Source organism: Vespa mandarinia, chromosome 8 (genome assembly GCF_050613455.1).
Source record: "Vespa mandarinia isolate Hongniang chromosome 8, ASM5061345v1, whole genome shotgun sequence".
NCBI classification, from domain to species: domain Eukaryota; kingdom Metazoa; phylum Arthropoda; class Insecta; order Hymenoptera; family Vespidae; genus Vespa; species Vespa mandarinia.
This window is the reverse complement of record NC_140817.1, coordinates 1104855-1117500: the sequence shown is the minus strand read 5'-3', so window position 1 is coordinate 1117500 and position 12646 is coordinate 1104855. Positions and strand designations below refer to the sequence as shown.

At 28.8% G+C, this 12646-nt stretch overlaps 5 protein-coding genes across 8 annotated transcripts in view; 2 read left to right on the top strand and 3 right to left on the bottom strand.

Moving 5' to 3' along the window:
- LOC118448773 (uncharacterized) overlaps positions 1–4494 on the top strand; it is a 29622-nt gene extending 25128 nt beyond the window's left edge. Inside the window, exon 5 of one of the 3 annotated variants that reach the window (XR_004840231.2) lies at positions 639–4494. The gene's annotated coding sequence lies outside the window, so the exon portion shown is untranslated. The other 2 variants (XR_004840232.2, XM_085659052.1) reach the window with 2 other exon arrangements.
- Positions 1–6037, bottom strand: part of LOC118448770 (uncharacterized) — a 35581-nt gene extending 29544 nt beyond the window's left edge. Inside the window, exons 1-5 of the mRNA XM_035882461.2 lie at positions 5801–6037; positions 5165–5521; positions 4745–5084; positions 4516–4640; positions 4287–4346 (exon numbers count right to left, since the gene is read on the bottom strand). Of these exons, the coding sequence (XP_035738354.1) occupies positions 4287–4346; positions 4516–4640; positions 4745–5084; positions 5165–5521; positions 5801–6037 (1119 nt within the window). The remainder of the gene's footprint in view (positions 1–4286; positions 4347–4515; positions 4641–4744; positions 5085–5164; positions 5522–5800) is intronic.
- Positions 6038–6278: 241 nt separating this feature from the next.
- On the top strand, positions 6279–8532 carry Hacd1 (3-hydroxyacyl-CoA dehydratase 1). 2 transcript variants are annotated; one of them, XM_035882581.2, is made up of 6 exons: positions 6279–6376; positions 7228–7311; positions 7582–7699; positions 7805–8037; positions 8113–8294; positions 8364–8532. In XM_035882581.2, exons 2-6 carry the CDS (start codon positions 7256–7258, stop codon positions 8444–8446), a joined length of 672 nt encoding a protein of 223 aa, XP_035738474.2. In that variant the 5' UTR covers positions 6279–6376; positions 7228–7255; the 3' UTR covers positions 8447–8532. The 2 variants fall into 2 exon arrangements, with proteins under 2 accessions (XP_035738474.2, XP_085515179.1); XM_085659053.1 differs by lacking the exon at positions 6279–6376 and adding an exon at positions 6629–6765.
- A 56-nt stretch (positions 8533–8588) lies between these two features.
- Positions 8589–9767, bottom strand: RpL30 (ribosomal protein L30). The gene is made up of 4 exons (XM_035882619.2): positions 9696–9767; positions 9546–9591; positions 9097–9242; positions 8589–8815 (listed from the first exon to the last, which is right to left on the bottom strand). Exons 2-4 carry the CDS (start codon positions 9564–9566, stop codon positions 8638–8640), a joined length of 345 nt encoding a protein of 114 aa, XP_035738512.1. The 5' UTR covers positions 9567–9591; positions 9696–9767; the 3' UTR covers positions 8589–8637.
- Positions 9768–10241: 474 nt separating this feature from the next.
- Spt-I (serine palmitoyltransferase subunit I) lies at positions 10242–12110 on the bottom strand. The gene is made up of 2 exons (XM_035882554.2): positions 10848–12110; positions 10242–10765 (listed from the first exon to the last, which is right to left on the bottom strand). Exons 1-2 carry the CDS (start codon positions 11743–11745, stop codon positions 10263–10265), a joined length of 1401 nt encoding a protein of 466 aa, XP_035738447.1. The 5' UTR covers positions 11746–12110; the 3' UTR covers positions 10242–10262.
- Between the last annotated feature and the right edge of the window lie 536 nt (positions 12111–12646).

Here is a 12646-nt window from a genome sequence, read left to right as displayed (position 1 = left end):
TAATCTGATTCATTCCGAAAGAACTACAAAAGCTGCCTTCGAAATAAAACTTTGACCACTTCGAGAATCGATTCGAGATACATCGTCTCTTCAAATTTGCCTGCCCAATTTATCTTAAAGATCTTCAGATTGGAAAGGAACAAAATTATAAAAAGAGAGAGAGAAAAAGAGAGATTTATGAAAGAAATATAATTTCAGGATGAGAAATGTTCGATGATCGATACGATCGTTGCCCTTTCTCATTTTCGTCTGTCCGAATGATTTAAAGATCTGTCCGCTCGATCTATCATATTTGAAATTTCTCTTAAGTTTTCGAAATAATAAGAAGCACGTGAATAATAAGCGAAGATAATATTTATTAAGGAAGACTGTGCATATTAAATGGCGTGTAAACGTTTATATAGACGATAGAAAATACAAGACCAAAAAATATAAAAAGAAAAAGAAAAAAAAAAAACAAAAAAGAAACAAAAAAAAATTATTAGATGCAATCGAAGAAGTATTTCGAAGCGAAGACCAAATCAAAATTAACGATACCTAAATAGTTAAAAAGAGCGTCTCTCCGTTCTCCTTTTGTTTTATCTATTTTTTTTTCTTTTTTCTATATATATATATATATTTTTTTTTCTTACGTCTAGGATCTTTAAAATTGAAGGAACGAGAAGACAGGAGAGGGGAGGAGAGGAGAGGAGAGGAGAGGAGAGGAGAGGAGAAGAGAAAAGAAGAGAAGAGAAAGACGAAGGAGAACTGCGAGGATTTGTACTGTAAAGAGCGACTCGATCGTTCGTTTAGCTCGCCCGGAGTAGAAGAAGCCCTTCTTTCAGTTTCAAAAATAGCCACAACGAGAAACGAGAGAGAAAGAACGTAATGCATACATACGTACATACATACATACATAGATAGATACATAGATACATACGTACGTACTTACTTACATGCGTATTTGTGTACACTAAATGCACGTATGCAATTTTACCGTGGACAAAAACGAGATATAATAGGATGCTTCTTGCTTCCTCCAGAATAATAATAGAAAATCAAGCATTTTTCATTTAGGAACAAATTTTCTTTTCTATTATTTAATAATATCCAGAGAAAATTCGAAATGATCAATAAGATCATGTAGAATGTATAAATAGTTTGGAATAAATTTATATAAGGGCAAGATAAGTTTAAAGAAATTAGAAGAGAAACGTTTTTAAAGCGTTCTAATTGTGGCTTTGCCTTCGCAATGTTATACTAAATTTATCTCTTAAGTTTGCTTTTTCTTCTTAAGCTTGCCGAAGAAGACAAGACGAAACGAGACGAGACGAGACGAGACGAGAAGAGACAGTGACAAGATACGTCTCTTGTATTCTTATTTACGACGTACATATACACACACACACACATATATATATATATGCGTACGTGATGTGTGTGTGTGTGTGTGTGTGTGGTATGTATGTATGTATGTATATGTATCTCCTACGATAAATATGTATGCGTTAAAAACTCGCACCTCTTTGTTAAGAGACCCAAGAGATTATCACGATCGAGCCGATGCCATGCTATTAATGATATCCAATGACAAAAAAAAAAGGAAGAAAAAAAAAATAAAATGAAAAAAGAAAATACGATAGATAGAAAAAGAGACATCAAAAGTAAGAATCGAGATGACACTGGGACGCTTTTTAATTAAACGATAATAATTCTAACGTAACACATTGATACGTCATAAAGGATAAACGGTAGACTTTTCAATAGCCATTGCTATCCTTTCATCAAACTTTCTTACTAATGCAACGTATTCCTTATACGTCTTTCCGTCATTGCACGGTCGTTTCACACACACACACACACACACACACACACACACACACACACACACATATGCTACTTTTGTAGAATTATTTTTAGCGATAAGATAGAACAAGAGAGAAAGAGAAAGTGTACGTGCGTGCATATGTATATCTATACGTGTGAAAGTGAGAGTGAGAGAGAGAGGGAGGGAGGGAGGGAGGGAGAAGGAATTTTTTGTTTCCTCGTTTAAAACCTGTTTTAACAAAAAGAAAATAATTGATGGCTTTTCCCGAAACAGTTCTAGCAGATCATCATATCTATATAAAAAATGAAAGCAGTATTCTCGTTAATAGTATATCACAATATGTCGCGTAAAAACTATCATCGTGGTAACGACACGAACGAAGGATAGAAACGATTCATCGATTTATAGGAATATTTTAAATAGAATATGTGAGATATACCATCATTACGAATTTTTTTTTTATCGACGGAACATATATACGTATCTATGTATGTATGTAAAAAAAGAAAAATAGAGAAGTCTCTAATGCATAATGAATGATCAACAGTTTCTAATTTTTTTTACACAAATGATACATGTAGAGCGAGTAGTGTGTATTGATTTGTGGTAAAAAATAATGAAGATATGACATATAAAGCTCGAGGTAATTGGCTTCCTAGTTAGGATCTATCGAATCTTAGGATTATATGCGTTAACGAATGTAAAAGGCATTATATACAAAAAAAAAAAAGAAAAAAAGAAAAAAAAAACAAAACAAAACAAAACAAATATTAGTAGGCTGTATATAGCCGGTGTATGGTAGAAAGTTAATTAAGTATCGATCGTCTGCTTAAGAAAAAGCCAGAAATATTGTGTCTAAAAAGAGAAGAACTAGGAAAAAAAAAAAAAAAAAAAGGAAAAAGAAATAAATAGAAAGAAAAATTGAATGACCACATCATAACGCGAATATACGCGCGTAGAAGGATCTAAGAGGAATAACTTTCTGGAAAAAGGATCGAATCGTTTTCTAAGAAAAGAATTCCTGAAATTCTTCTCCTTCTTCTTCTTCTTCTTCTTCTTCTTCTTCGATAAAAATCGATCATTTATATTTGCGTGTAATCACAACGGCGTGGATAACAGGGTATTATCAAAATGACGTACGTCAGCAATCGATTATTAGAAAGTCATTAGTAATTATAGTATCATATGTGCGGTACGTATTTGTTACTGAAAACTTTGTAATACCTTCGTTTCCTTGGATGTGACATTTGTTAGAATATTATTTCGGAGACGTTTCTGACAAAAAAAAAAAAAAAAAAAAAAAAAAGAAAAAAAAAAGAAAAAAAAACTCTTAAGGGTTCTTTCTTAATCAGGCTATCGAATAATCGTTGAATGTAATAAATTATTAACAATGTCTCAAAGCTTACACCTCGCAGACACGCAGCCTCTGCCACTACTGATTGTATGTAAGGAGATTATACATATACGTGAAATAGACTAAATGATTTTTAATTAATTATTTTTAGAAGGCAAGTGTGTTACTATAAGCCGCCCAAAGGTGAAAGAAAACCACGCTGGATCATTGATTATAGAGAGAAAGTAAAATGTAAATGCTTTAACATTAAACTTTTGGCCGAGTAGAATTTACTAGTTGTTAACTAGCTATCACATATTCCGATTATTCAAGTAACAAAGGGACGATTTGTACACTCGAATCTATACTCGGCCAATAAATCCTAACAGAATATACAGTCCTGTCGTAAAGAAGGCTTTAAAGTAAACCACTTAGCGATTTGTAACTGATTGATATTTAAAGGTAATATGTAAATTGAGATGAATCTAAGAGAGGGAGCTTTGAATAGTGCCTGCTTAAAATCCAATTTACTATATCTGATATTATTAGATATGGTACTCACATTACGACGTAATCGACAGATTTAATAGAGAGCTATCGTAGCGAAGTATGGGAAAAAGTGTCATTTATGGAATACGTTCGTTGTTTTAAAGTCACAAATGACAATGCACAACGAAATACATACATAAATGTAGCAGCTGTTTATATTATATTTATGGGAATTCGAAAAAAGCAACGTATCTCTGATATAGAGAGATCGTATCTAAACTTAAAGATACGTTAGCTTTAACTTACTTGAAAATAAGTTTGTACCTTAAGTCAAACTGTTGTAATGGACATTTTTTAAATTAATACTATGTGAATCAAAGACACATATACAGGTACATACGTACAAGCGCATTCATACGTTGAAGAAAAATTATTTAACTAACCATTTTTGCTTTCTTCCATGGCTTCTACCAACAGAAACCACTCTTCCCCATACTGTACTATGAGTTCGTGTTATTCAATACCCTTAAGTGTACATAAAACGTATGTGGCCGTAATTGTATGTAAATACTGTTACACATTCTATGATTACCATGAAATATGAATACAAGGAAAATTGGTTATTTAGTATAATTATGACTACGAAATTTAACTTACTTTTATCTCAGAATCCTCCACTTGCAAAATGGTATCCAGAATTGCAGCACCTACTACTACCTGTATAGGAAAGCAAAAAATAATGATCCTAAAATAACGATAATTCCTGTATTTATACAAAAAAGAAAAAAAAAAGTATTTATAAAGTTTACTTTATATAGATATATAAAAAAGATGAGACTAATATGAGTGATACGTAATAATGTAAGTGTATATGTTTAAAACTTACAGGACTTCTGTTAAATGCTGGTAAGTGTTTGGAATGTTGAGATAAAGTAGAAGCTTGAGTTCCTTCATACAGATATTTTGCTACTTCTGCTGCAACTTTAGCATTATTTTCTATAAGTGCAATATCTGCAATTGTAAATCTTCAATGAAACCCTTCGGGACGCAACCTTATATTATATTTTACAATCTTATAATTATTATTAATCTACATTCTATCATGTATAACTTACTAGTCTTAAGAAACTTGCCACTTGTTATTTCATTAAGTTCTTTCAATAATAATGGTGTAACGTTCTTTCCTTTTATACGCATACGTTTAGCCTTTTCTAAAGCTTTACTTATTTCTATTTCAACTTCATTAGGATTTAATGCATGCTCTTTGGGAACAGAAACAGTTAATAATATGCCTGTAGAAAGATTCAATTCTCTTTGTATTCTTACAAAATCTGCTGCATCTTTAGAATTTGTTACTCTAAATGGAGCTTTTATTTTATCATATGTTTCAGCACAATAGAAAGCTGGGAAATTATAAGTATGGCCAATATTTACAACGGGTACTCCTTGAGTTTCCTAAAAACACAAGAAAATAATATTTCAATTGACCAATAGGACAGAAATTATTGTTCATAAATATATCAAAAATAACTAACTAGATATTCTAATGTTTTGTCAATATCCAAAATAGATTTAACACCGGAACAAACAACAGCAATGGGTGTACGACTGAGTTCTATTAAGTCTGTACTTATATCAAAGGTAGTTTCTGCTTCTCTATGTACACCACCTATACCACCTGTAGCCATAACTGGTATGCCTGCTAAATTTGCTATAGACATTGTAGCACTGACTGTAGTTCCTCCATTCAATTTTTGCAATGTAACAGAGGATAAATCTCTGGCTGAACATTTAATAGCAGAATTTGTTTTAGACAATATTTCCAAGTGTTCATTATCAAGACCAACGTGTATCTTTCCATTTATAATTCCTATTGTTGCAGGTACTGCTCCCTAAATAAAAAATTTCAAAATTTAAGTAACAAATATCAAATACAAAAACAAGTATCAAATAAATTATTCATATAGAAAGTAATCTATTGAAGCATAGATAAATCACTGAATCTTGAATTGCAAATATAAACATTAATATTTATTGAATTTCACAAAGAATCAATTATATTTTATAGATGTCGCGTGTGATATGGTTAAAAAGAAAATAAAGAAAAAAGAAAAAAAAAAAAGAAAAATAAATAAGTCTTGTAAAGCGAATGTATCGCTTTTTACACACACTTGTTTTCTCACAGCATCTTCGACTTTAATTGCGGTATTAAAGTTTTCAGGAAAAGGCATCCCATGGGTTATAATGGTTGATTCCAATGCTATTATCGGTTGGGAATTTTTTTTCCCTGCAATCACGTCCTCCCCATAAATAATATGTTTGCATCGATTCGTAATTGATCGAGAAGAAAGATCGTTGTTTAGAACATCGATTTTTCTCAATTTTTTCCAAAAGTTAATGAGACGCATGACGTTTCGAATAGTTTCGAAAACGTTTTTAATCGTTGACACGGTTCAACTTAAAACTCTAATGAACTTAAGAAAGTCTAAGAAAACGTCTTTTATCTTAGTATATATTTTAATTTTTATATATTATGTTTAATATTATCGTTCTATGCGTTTTTATCTATTATGCAAGGACATATGCACAAATGCAATGATCCATAAGAGAGAAATGATAATATTTATATTCAATGTTTCACGTATGCATGCATAGTAATGCATTGAAACTATATACTGTATAGAGCGTGTATAAAAAAAGCAGAAAAAATCGAAAGAAAAATCCACGGATAGAATTTATAAATATATGTAAGTAATTATTAATAATAAGTATTAAAGATGCGTTTCTCGATGAATTTTCTTGAATAAAGAAAAAATAAGACGTCTGTAAAAACGAGCCTTGACAAAGTTGATTTTTGTTTACGAGCATAAATTAACACATTTATTAGTATATATAGATATGAATCTGACAATGTTGTTTCAGATGAATAAGCAAAAACAAAAAAAGTCAAAGAAAGATAAAAATTTCTATGTTGCCTTTTTTATTTTTTTTCCCCCATTATATCATATCGAAGGCAAATCTAACAATGCGACATTGTTACACTTTTCCCTTTTTTTCTATCTTATCAATGAAAATTAATACAAAAGTATAAAAAAGAATAAAAAAAAAATATATACATGTCGATGAGTATTGCTTGGTGAGTATTGCTGCGAGAAAGACAAAATTTATTTATTTATTTGTATTTTCTCTTTAGAAAAAATAGATAGATAAAATTACATGTATAACATACATACATATATATATATATATATATATATATATATATATAAATCTCTAACCCTAATGGTGCTCTAAGAATACTTCCACTGGTTAAAGTCCATAGAAAAATATGCATTTATATATAAAGAATCATTATTATAAGATTATTCAAGAATTTTGCATGTGAAGTAATGTTTGTGGTCATTTATTTAAAAAAAATAAATCTTGATTACTTTTTTCTTTAATTTTCAATTATGACTTATCAAAAAACAATTTTTTTTTATATATTAGTAATTGTTCTGCAATGGAACTACATTCCAAAAATCATGCTTAGTCATATTCTATACATATGAATATACGTAATCTGAACTTTTCGTTATTAAGAAGTGACGTTCTTTAGTTCGTGGACGACTGCGAGCAAGATAGCAATGACAACTCAACAGAAACTTTATTTGTGCGTTTACAATGCAATAGAAGTGTTAGGGTAAGTATAAATTATTATTATTTTCTGTTAAACTTTCTTTTTTTAACTTTACTTCTGTTAAAAAAAAAATTAAAATCTAAAAAAGATGTTGATTGATAATTGATTTTTATCAAACGATATCTTGTATCAATACAATTTCCAATTACTATTATTATTATTATTATTATTATTATTATTATTATTATATTAAATAATGTATTAATGTTTATTCTCTTATAAAATTTCATTACAAGTATATTGAAACAAAAATTAATTCTATTCATTTTACAGTTGGTCTTGGATATTATATATATCGATATCTCATTATGGAGATAGTTCATCAAATATTAAACTTTGGAATAAAATTTGGGTTCCTTTATTTATTTTTCAAAATTCTGCTTATCTTGAGGTAATTGTATAAGAAAAAAAAAAAACATTTTTGAAATATTACTTATTATACTTGTAAAAAAGAAACATTTGATTGTTTTGTAGAAACATTTAATCTTGTTTTTAGGTAATACATGCTATAACAGGATTAGTTCGATCCAATCCAGTGATAATACTGATACAAATTTCTAGTCGTGTATTTATTTGTGTTATATTATTGTCATTACCATCGGATTCCATTGAATCATCGATTCTTTTACCATACACTTTCATATCTTGGAGTATTGCAGAAATCACTAGATATTCTTATTACTTTATGAATCTTATTGGATATATACCATATTTTCTAACGTGGTTGAGGTAATAAATATTATATTTATTTTTATCTATAGAATTATTTTTAACAATTATGTAAAATAATTTGAATTTGTTTAGATATTCCTTATTTGTGGTACTTTATCCAATTGGTATAAGTGGAGAAGTTCACTGTACTTATAAAGTAATTGTTTATTCCATGTCTAATCCAAAACTATGGAGTTATATATTGCCTAATCAATGGAACTTTACATTCAGTTTTTTGTACTTTGTAATAATAGTCCTAATAATGTATATTCCAGGTAAGCGTCAACATTATATTTAAATTATTTTACCTTTCTTTTTTCATTAATTCATGTTTCTTATTATAGGTTCATTCATATTATATAAACACATGCTTTTACAAAGACAGAAAATGTTAAATATAAACGTTAAAGCAGAAAAAGTAAAATAGATAATTTTTGTTATTTTATTTCATAATATTTAATATGTCATACTACTTTATACTATATTGTATTTCTCCAAGACATTGTAATTAAAACATAAAACTTTATAAAGAAAAATATCCTTTTAAGAGAATAAATTAAATTTAATTTGAAGGGTAGGTTTAATAAAATGATGCTTTTAATAAACAAAATTTATTTCTTATGCATGATCACCTGTAGGTACTGATTTTATGATATCAGAATTTCCAGGATCTGTAATTGAAAGGGTACAAACACGGAAATACTTTCCACATGCTGTCCCCAACTCAATATTATTTCCAGTATAGTGATGTACACCTGTTTTTGCCAGCATAGCATAGTACTCGATCTCAGATTTCCTAATAACACATACAATTATTATTTTACAGAATTTATTTCATTGTAATTGTCCACTGTACTTACAAACAGGGACTAGAGACTACTCCGTAGTTCTCCTTCATTATTTTTTATATAATTGAACAACAAGAATTACAAATTTCAATGTTTTACTAATAAAATAATAAAATTTCATGAATGGCTTGTTCAATGAGTATAGAGAAATAAGTATCAATTTGTAACTCCTGTTTATCTTCTTTTCTTTCTTTTTTCTTTTTAAAGGAGCACTACATCTCAGTCTCACCTTAAAGGAGGAGTATTGTTTGCAATTATGACGAGCTTAGCTTTGCCTTGCCGAAGAGATTTCAGTGTCTGCTTGTATCCCAATACATACTTGCCCGATTTCATAACAAGGGCAAGCGTATTGTTTATGCTATCTTTGTCCTTTTTCTGTTTAAATAAGTAATACAATTAACATTTAGTTATTATTTCTTTAATTAATTTTTGTCTTTCATTATATATAATCAAATATAGGTTAAAAATATGCCAACGTAACCTCATTAGGCACGACCACAAAGAGAGAGTTCCTTACTTTAACGTGTATATAATATTCAAAAAATCTTTATAAATATTATAAGAATATATTTAAAAATGTTTATGAAAAAGCATTAAACAAAATAAATTCATTAATAAATTATATGATCAAAATTGATAATAAAATAATAATGTGAACACGTGGTTATTAAGAATTACCTGCTTTCTTTGAGCAACCATTTTTGCGATTTATATGTACTCGAAGCTAAAAAAAAAAATATTTAATATTATTAATTATTATTAATTAGACAACGAAGAACTTAAAAGTTTATTTAAGAAATTATCGGAAAATTTTTACAAGCACCATACCTTCGAAAGCACCAAACGTGGAAAGAATGAGATACAAGTTAAGAACCGAATAATGTTTCAGTCAGTGCCATCTATCTGTGCGTGTGCAATCCTCGAAAACAGTTACTTCCGTTTAGGAGCGAATATACGATTTTTTATCTTATCAATAATAATATGTTAAGAAATTATAATTATCAATTGTTTATACTAATATTGTTTAATTTATTATTTTATTTTTACTTATTATTTTATTTTCAGGTAAAATAGATCGAACGATATCGCAATGATTAGTTATAAGCTCTTTATTTATATTTAAAATATACATTATATTCAATCCTATTTATATTGCATATATAGTTTAATCAGAGAAATATTGAATAAAAAAGCTTTGAAAAATGTATTTAAATGGAATGTAGAATCACTATAAATGCCAAGCAATATAATATTGAATCCTTAGAAAATTAATAAATTATATATTTTTTTTGGATATAAAGCATAATAGATTTACAATATTTCTTATAAATAAATAAATCAATTCTAATATATATATATATATATATATATATATATATATATATTTAATGGTTTTTATGTTAAAATTTCTTTAATGCATTTCTTTAATGTAGACATTGCAAAATTAATATCACTTTCAGTCAATGATACAGAAACACAAAGACGTAAGCTAGGTCTTTGCAGTTTATTTTCTGTTTCTAGATATGTAGGACTTATTATAGCTAAATTATTTTCAATGCACCTTTCAGAAATAGAAGTAAGGATTTTTATTTCTTCAGCATAAGCTTTCTTTTCCTTCAAATATAAATGTTTTAAAGGAGATTCCACAAAGCTTGGAGTTTCAATATATGGCATTTCTTTAAGAGCATTATCTATGGTTATACACTTATCTTTCAAAGATTTAAATATTTGTGGATTATTTTCCATTATATTTATAGCAGTTATAGCTGCTGTTGTTAAAAGTGGTGGTAAAGATGCTGAAAAGCAATAACCGAGGGCACCCAAACGTTGATGTTCAACGATAAAAGTAGTACCAACACAAAATCCACCAATAGATCCTATGGCTGTTTCTAAGGATCCTGTAAACCCAACGATAGAAAATATTTAATGTATAGAATGTATGAAAGTAATCATATAAAATAATGAACAAATTATACTTACCCATAATCAGATCAATTTCATGTCTAGGAACACCAAAATGTTCTGTGACCCCTTTTCCATAAGCACCAAGAGTACCAATTGATATCGATTCATCAATGAATATTCTTAATTTGTATTTTTTACATAATGCAATTAATTCAGGTAGAGGGCAAATTTGTCCTGTATACAAATAAATACCTTCTATGATTAAGAAGCGTTTGATTTTAGCAGCTTTAGGATTTTTCTTATCCTTTTTCTCCTGTTCTAACAACAAATCATGTAGATTTTGTACATCATTATGCTTAAAATATTTAACTGTCGACCTAGAAGCATCCAATCCTTTCTGTATGGCAAAATTTATTTTTTCATCAGCAAACACCAAATCATTTTTTTTACAATATCCAGGTATGGCAGTGGCAATGGTACTGAATCCATACGAATATACGATGGCTTCTTCTGTATCCGTAAATTTGGCCAATCTTTCTTCCAATTCAAGATGAACATCAACAGTCCCATAAAAACCACGTGGTCCACAGGAACCTACTCCGTACTTTTTAATAGTTTCAATTGCAATTTCATTTATTTCCTCATTTTCCGTTAGGCCCAAGTAATTGTGAGTTCCTAAATTAAGGCAATCTTTGTCATTGACTAATATTCTTTTGCCAACTCTGGTAGACACTTTTAAAGGATGTAAAGAGGGATGATTAGGATCTACTTCAGGCGTCAATGGTTCAGGTTTCCATTCCAATAACTTTTTCTCCAATTCATCCTCCGTTAGAGTTACATTATCTCTACGGTAAACTTTTTTGACAATAAACCATAAGAACAACAATACTGCGAATACTTCTAACAAAGTATAATATTGCGGTATAGTACTGAGAATCTCCATTGATTCTAGAAATAGGAATTTGGAACTCATTTTTGTAGATAATTTAATTATAACTTTTATCGTATCATTTATTGTGTTTTCCAATTTAACGATTGCCTATTGAACGTATATATCATAAAACAAAATGCAGCACTGTTTCTTTTTTTCTTTTCAATAATTTTAAATAAATTTAAAAATTAGATCGTATCGTAGAATATTGTCCGTATTTATCACCAAATTCTTTAATAAAAATTTTAATGATAGGTGGCAGTTAGATATGTTATAGAAAATACATCTAAATAACCAAACAAACTTAAAGACAGAGGAACATATAACTATTCTTTATAAGCTTATTTTTTTCATTCCAATAACTTGAAACGATTATGACAAACTAATACTTATCGGATTAATAAATGATTAACTATATATATATATATATATATGAAAAAAACGAATTACACATCTGTCATAGAAATGATCTTTGATTTCATAGCCAATCATTGATGTCGTATTATCGTCGACCAATCCCAGTGCGTATACTGTTTAAATCTTTACAAAAGCATTGAAAGAGAAAAAAAAAAAGAGAGAAAAGTAAGATTTTTATTAACAGTTTTTTTTTTTTTCTATTATTTTTCTGTAACAGGTTTTTGTAACATTCGCATTAAGCGAGTAAAAAAAAAGAGAGAGAGAGAGAAAAGAAAAAGAGGAACGATATTTTCAAGCGATGCTTACGTTCGATGTGAACAAAATAAATAATCGATATAATCTTGATGTTCGACTTATCGTTCTTCGGAATTGGAAATAGAAATCGTGAAGATTCGAAGATTAAACGTGTTCATTCGGACGGTGAACTTTCTCGTTAGGAATAGATAGGAAAGGTTGAACGAAACAAAAAGAAAAAAGAATTAGGAGAAACAGAAGCAGAAGCAGAAGAAGAAGAAGAAGGAGGAGG

Coding starts and splice junctions, on each gene's coding strand:
- Hacd1 (XM_085659053.1), top strand. CDS start 6,746: ATGTCGATGAGTATTGCTTG. Junction 6,766..7,227: donor ATGTCGATGAGTATTGCTTG/GTGAGTATTGCT, acceptor GACGTTCTTTAG/TTCGTGGACGACTGCGAGCA. Junction 8,295..8,363: donor CCTAATAATGTATATTCCAG/GTAAGCGTCAAC, acceptor TTCTTATTATAG/GTTCATTCATATTATATAAA.
- RpL30 (XM_035882619.2), bottom strand. CDS start 9,566: ATGGTTGCTCAAAGAAAGCAG. Junction 9,243..9,545: donor TGGTTGCTCAAAGAAAGCAG/GTAATTCTTAAT, acceptor TTATTTAAACAG/AAAAAGGACAAAGATAGCAT. Junction 8,816..9,096: donor AACAATACTCCTCCTTTAAG/GTGAGACTGAGA, acceptor ATGTGTTATTAG/GAAATCTGAGATCGAGTACT.
- Spt-I (XM_035882554.2), bottom strand. CDS start 11,745: ATGAGTTCCAAATTCCTATTTCTAGAATCAATGGAGATTCTCAGTACT. Junction 10,766..10,847: donor TGAAATTGATCTGATTATGG/GTAAGTATAATT, acceptor TTGGGTTTACAG/GATCCTTAGAAACAGCCATA.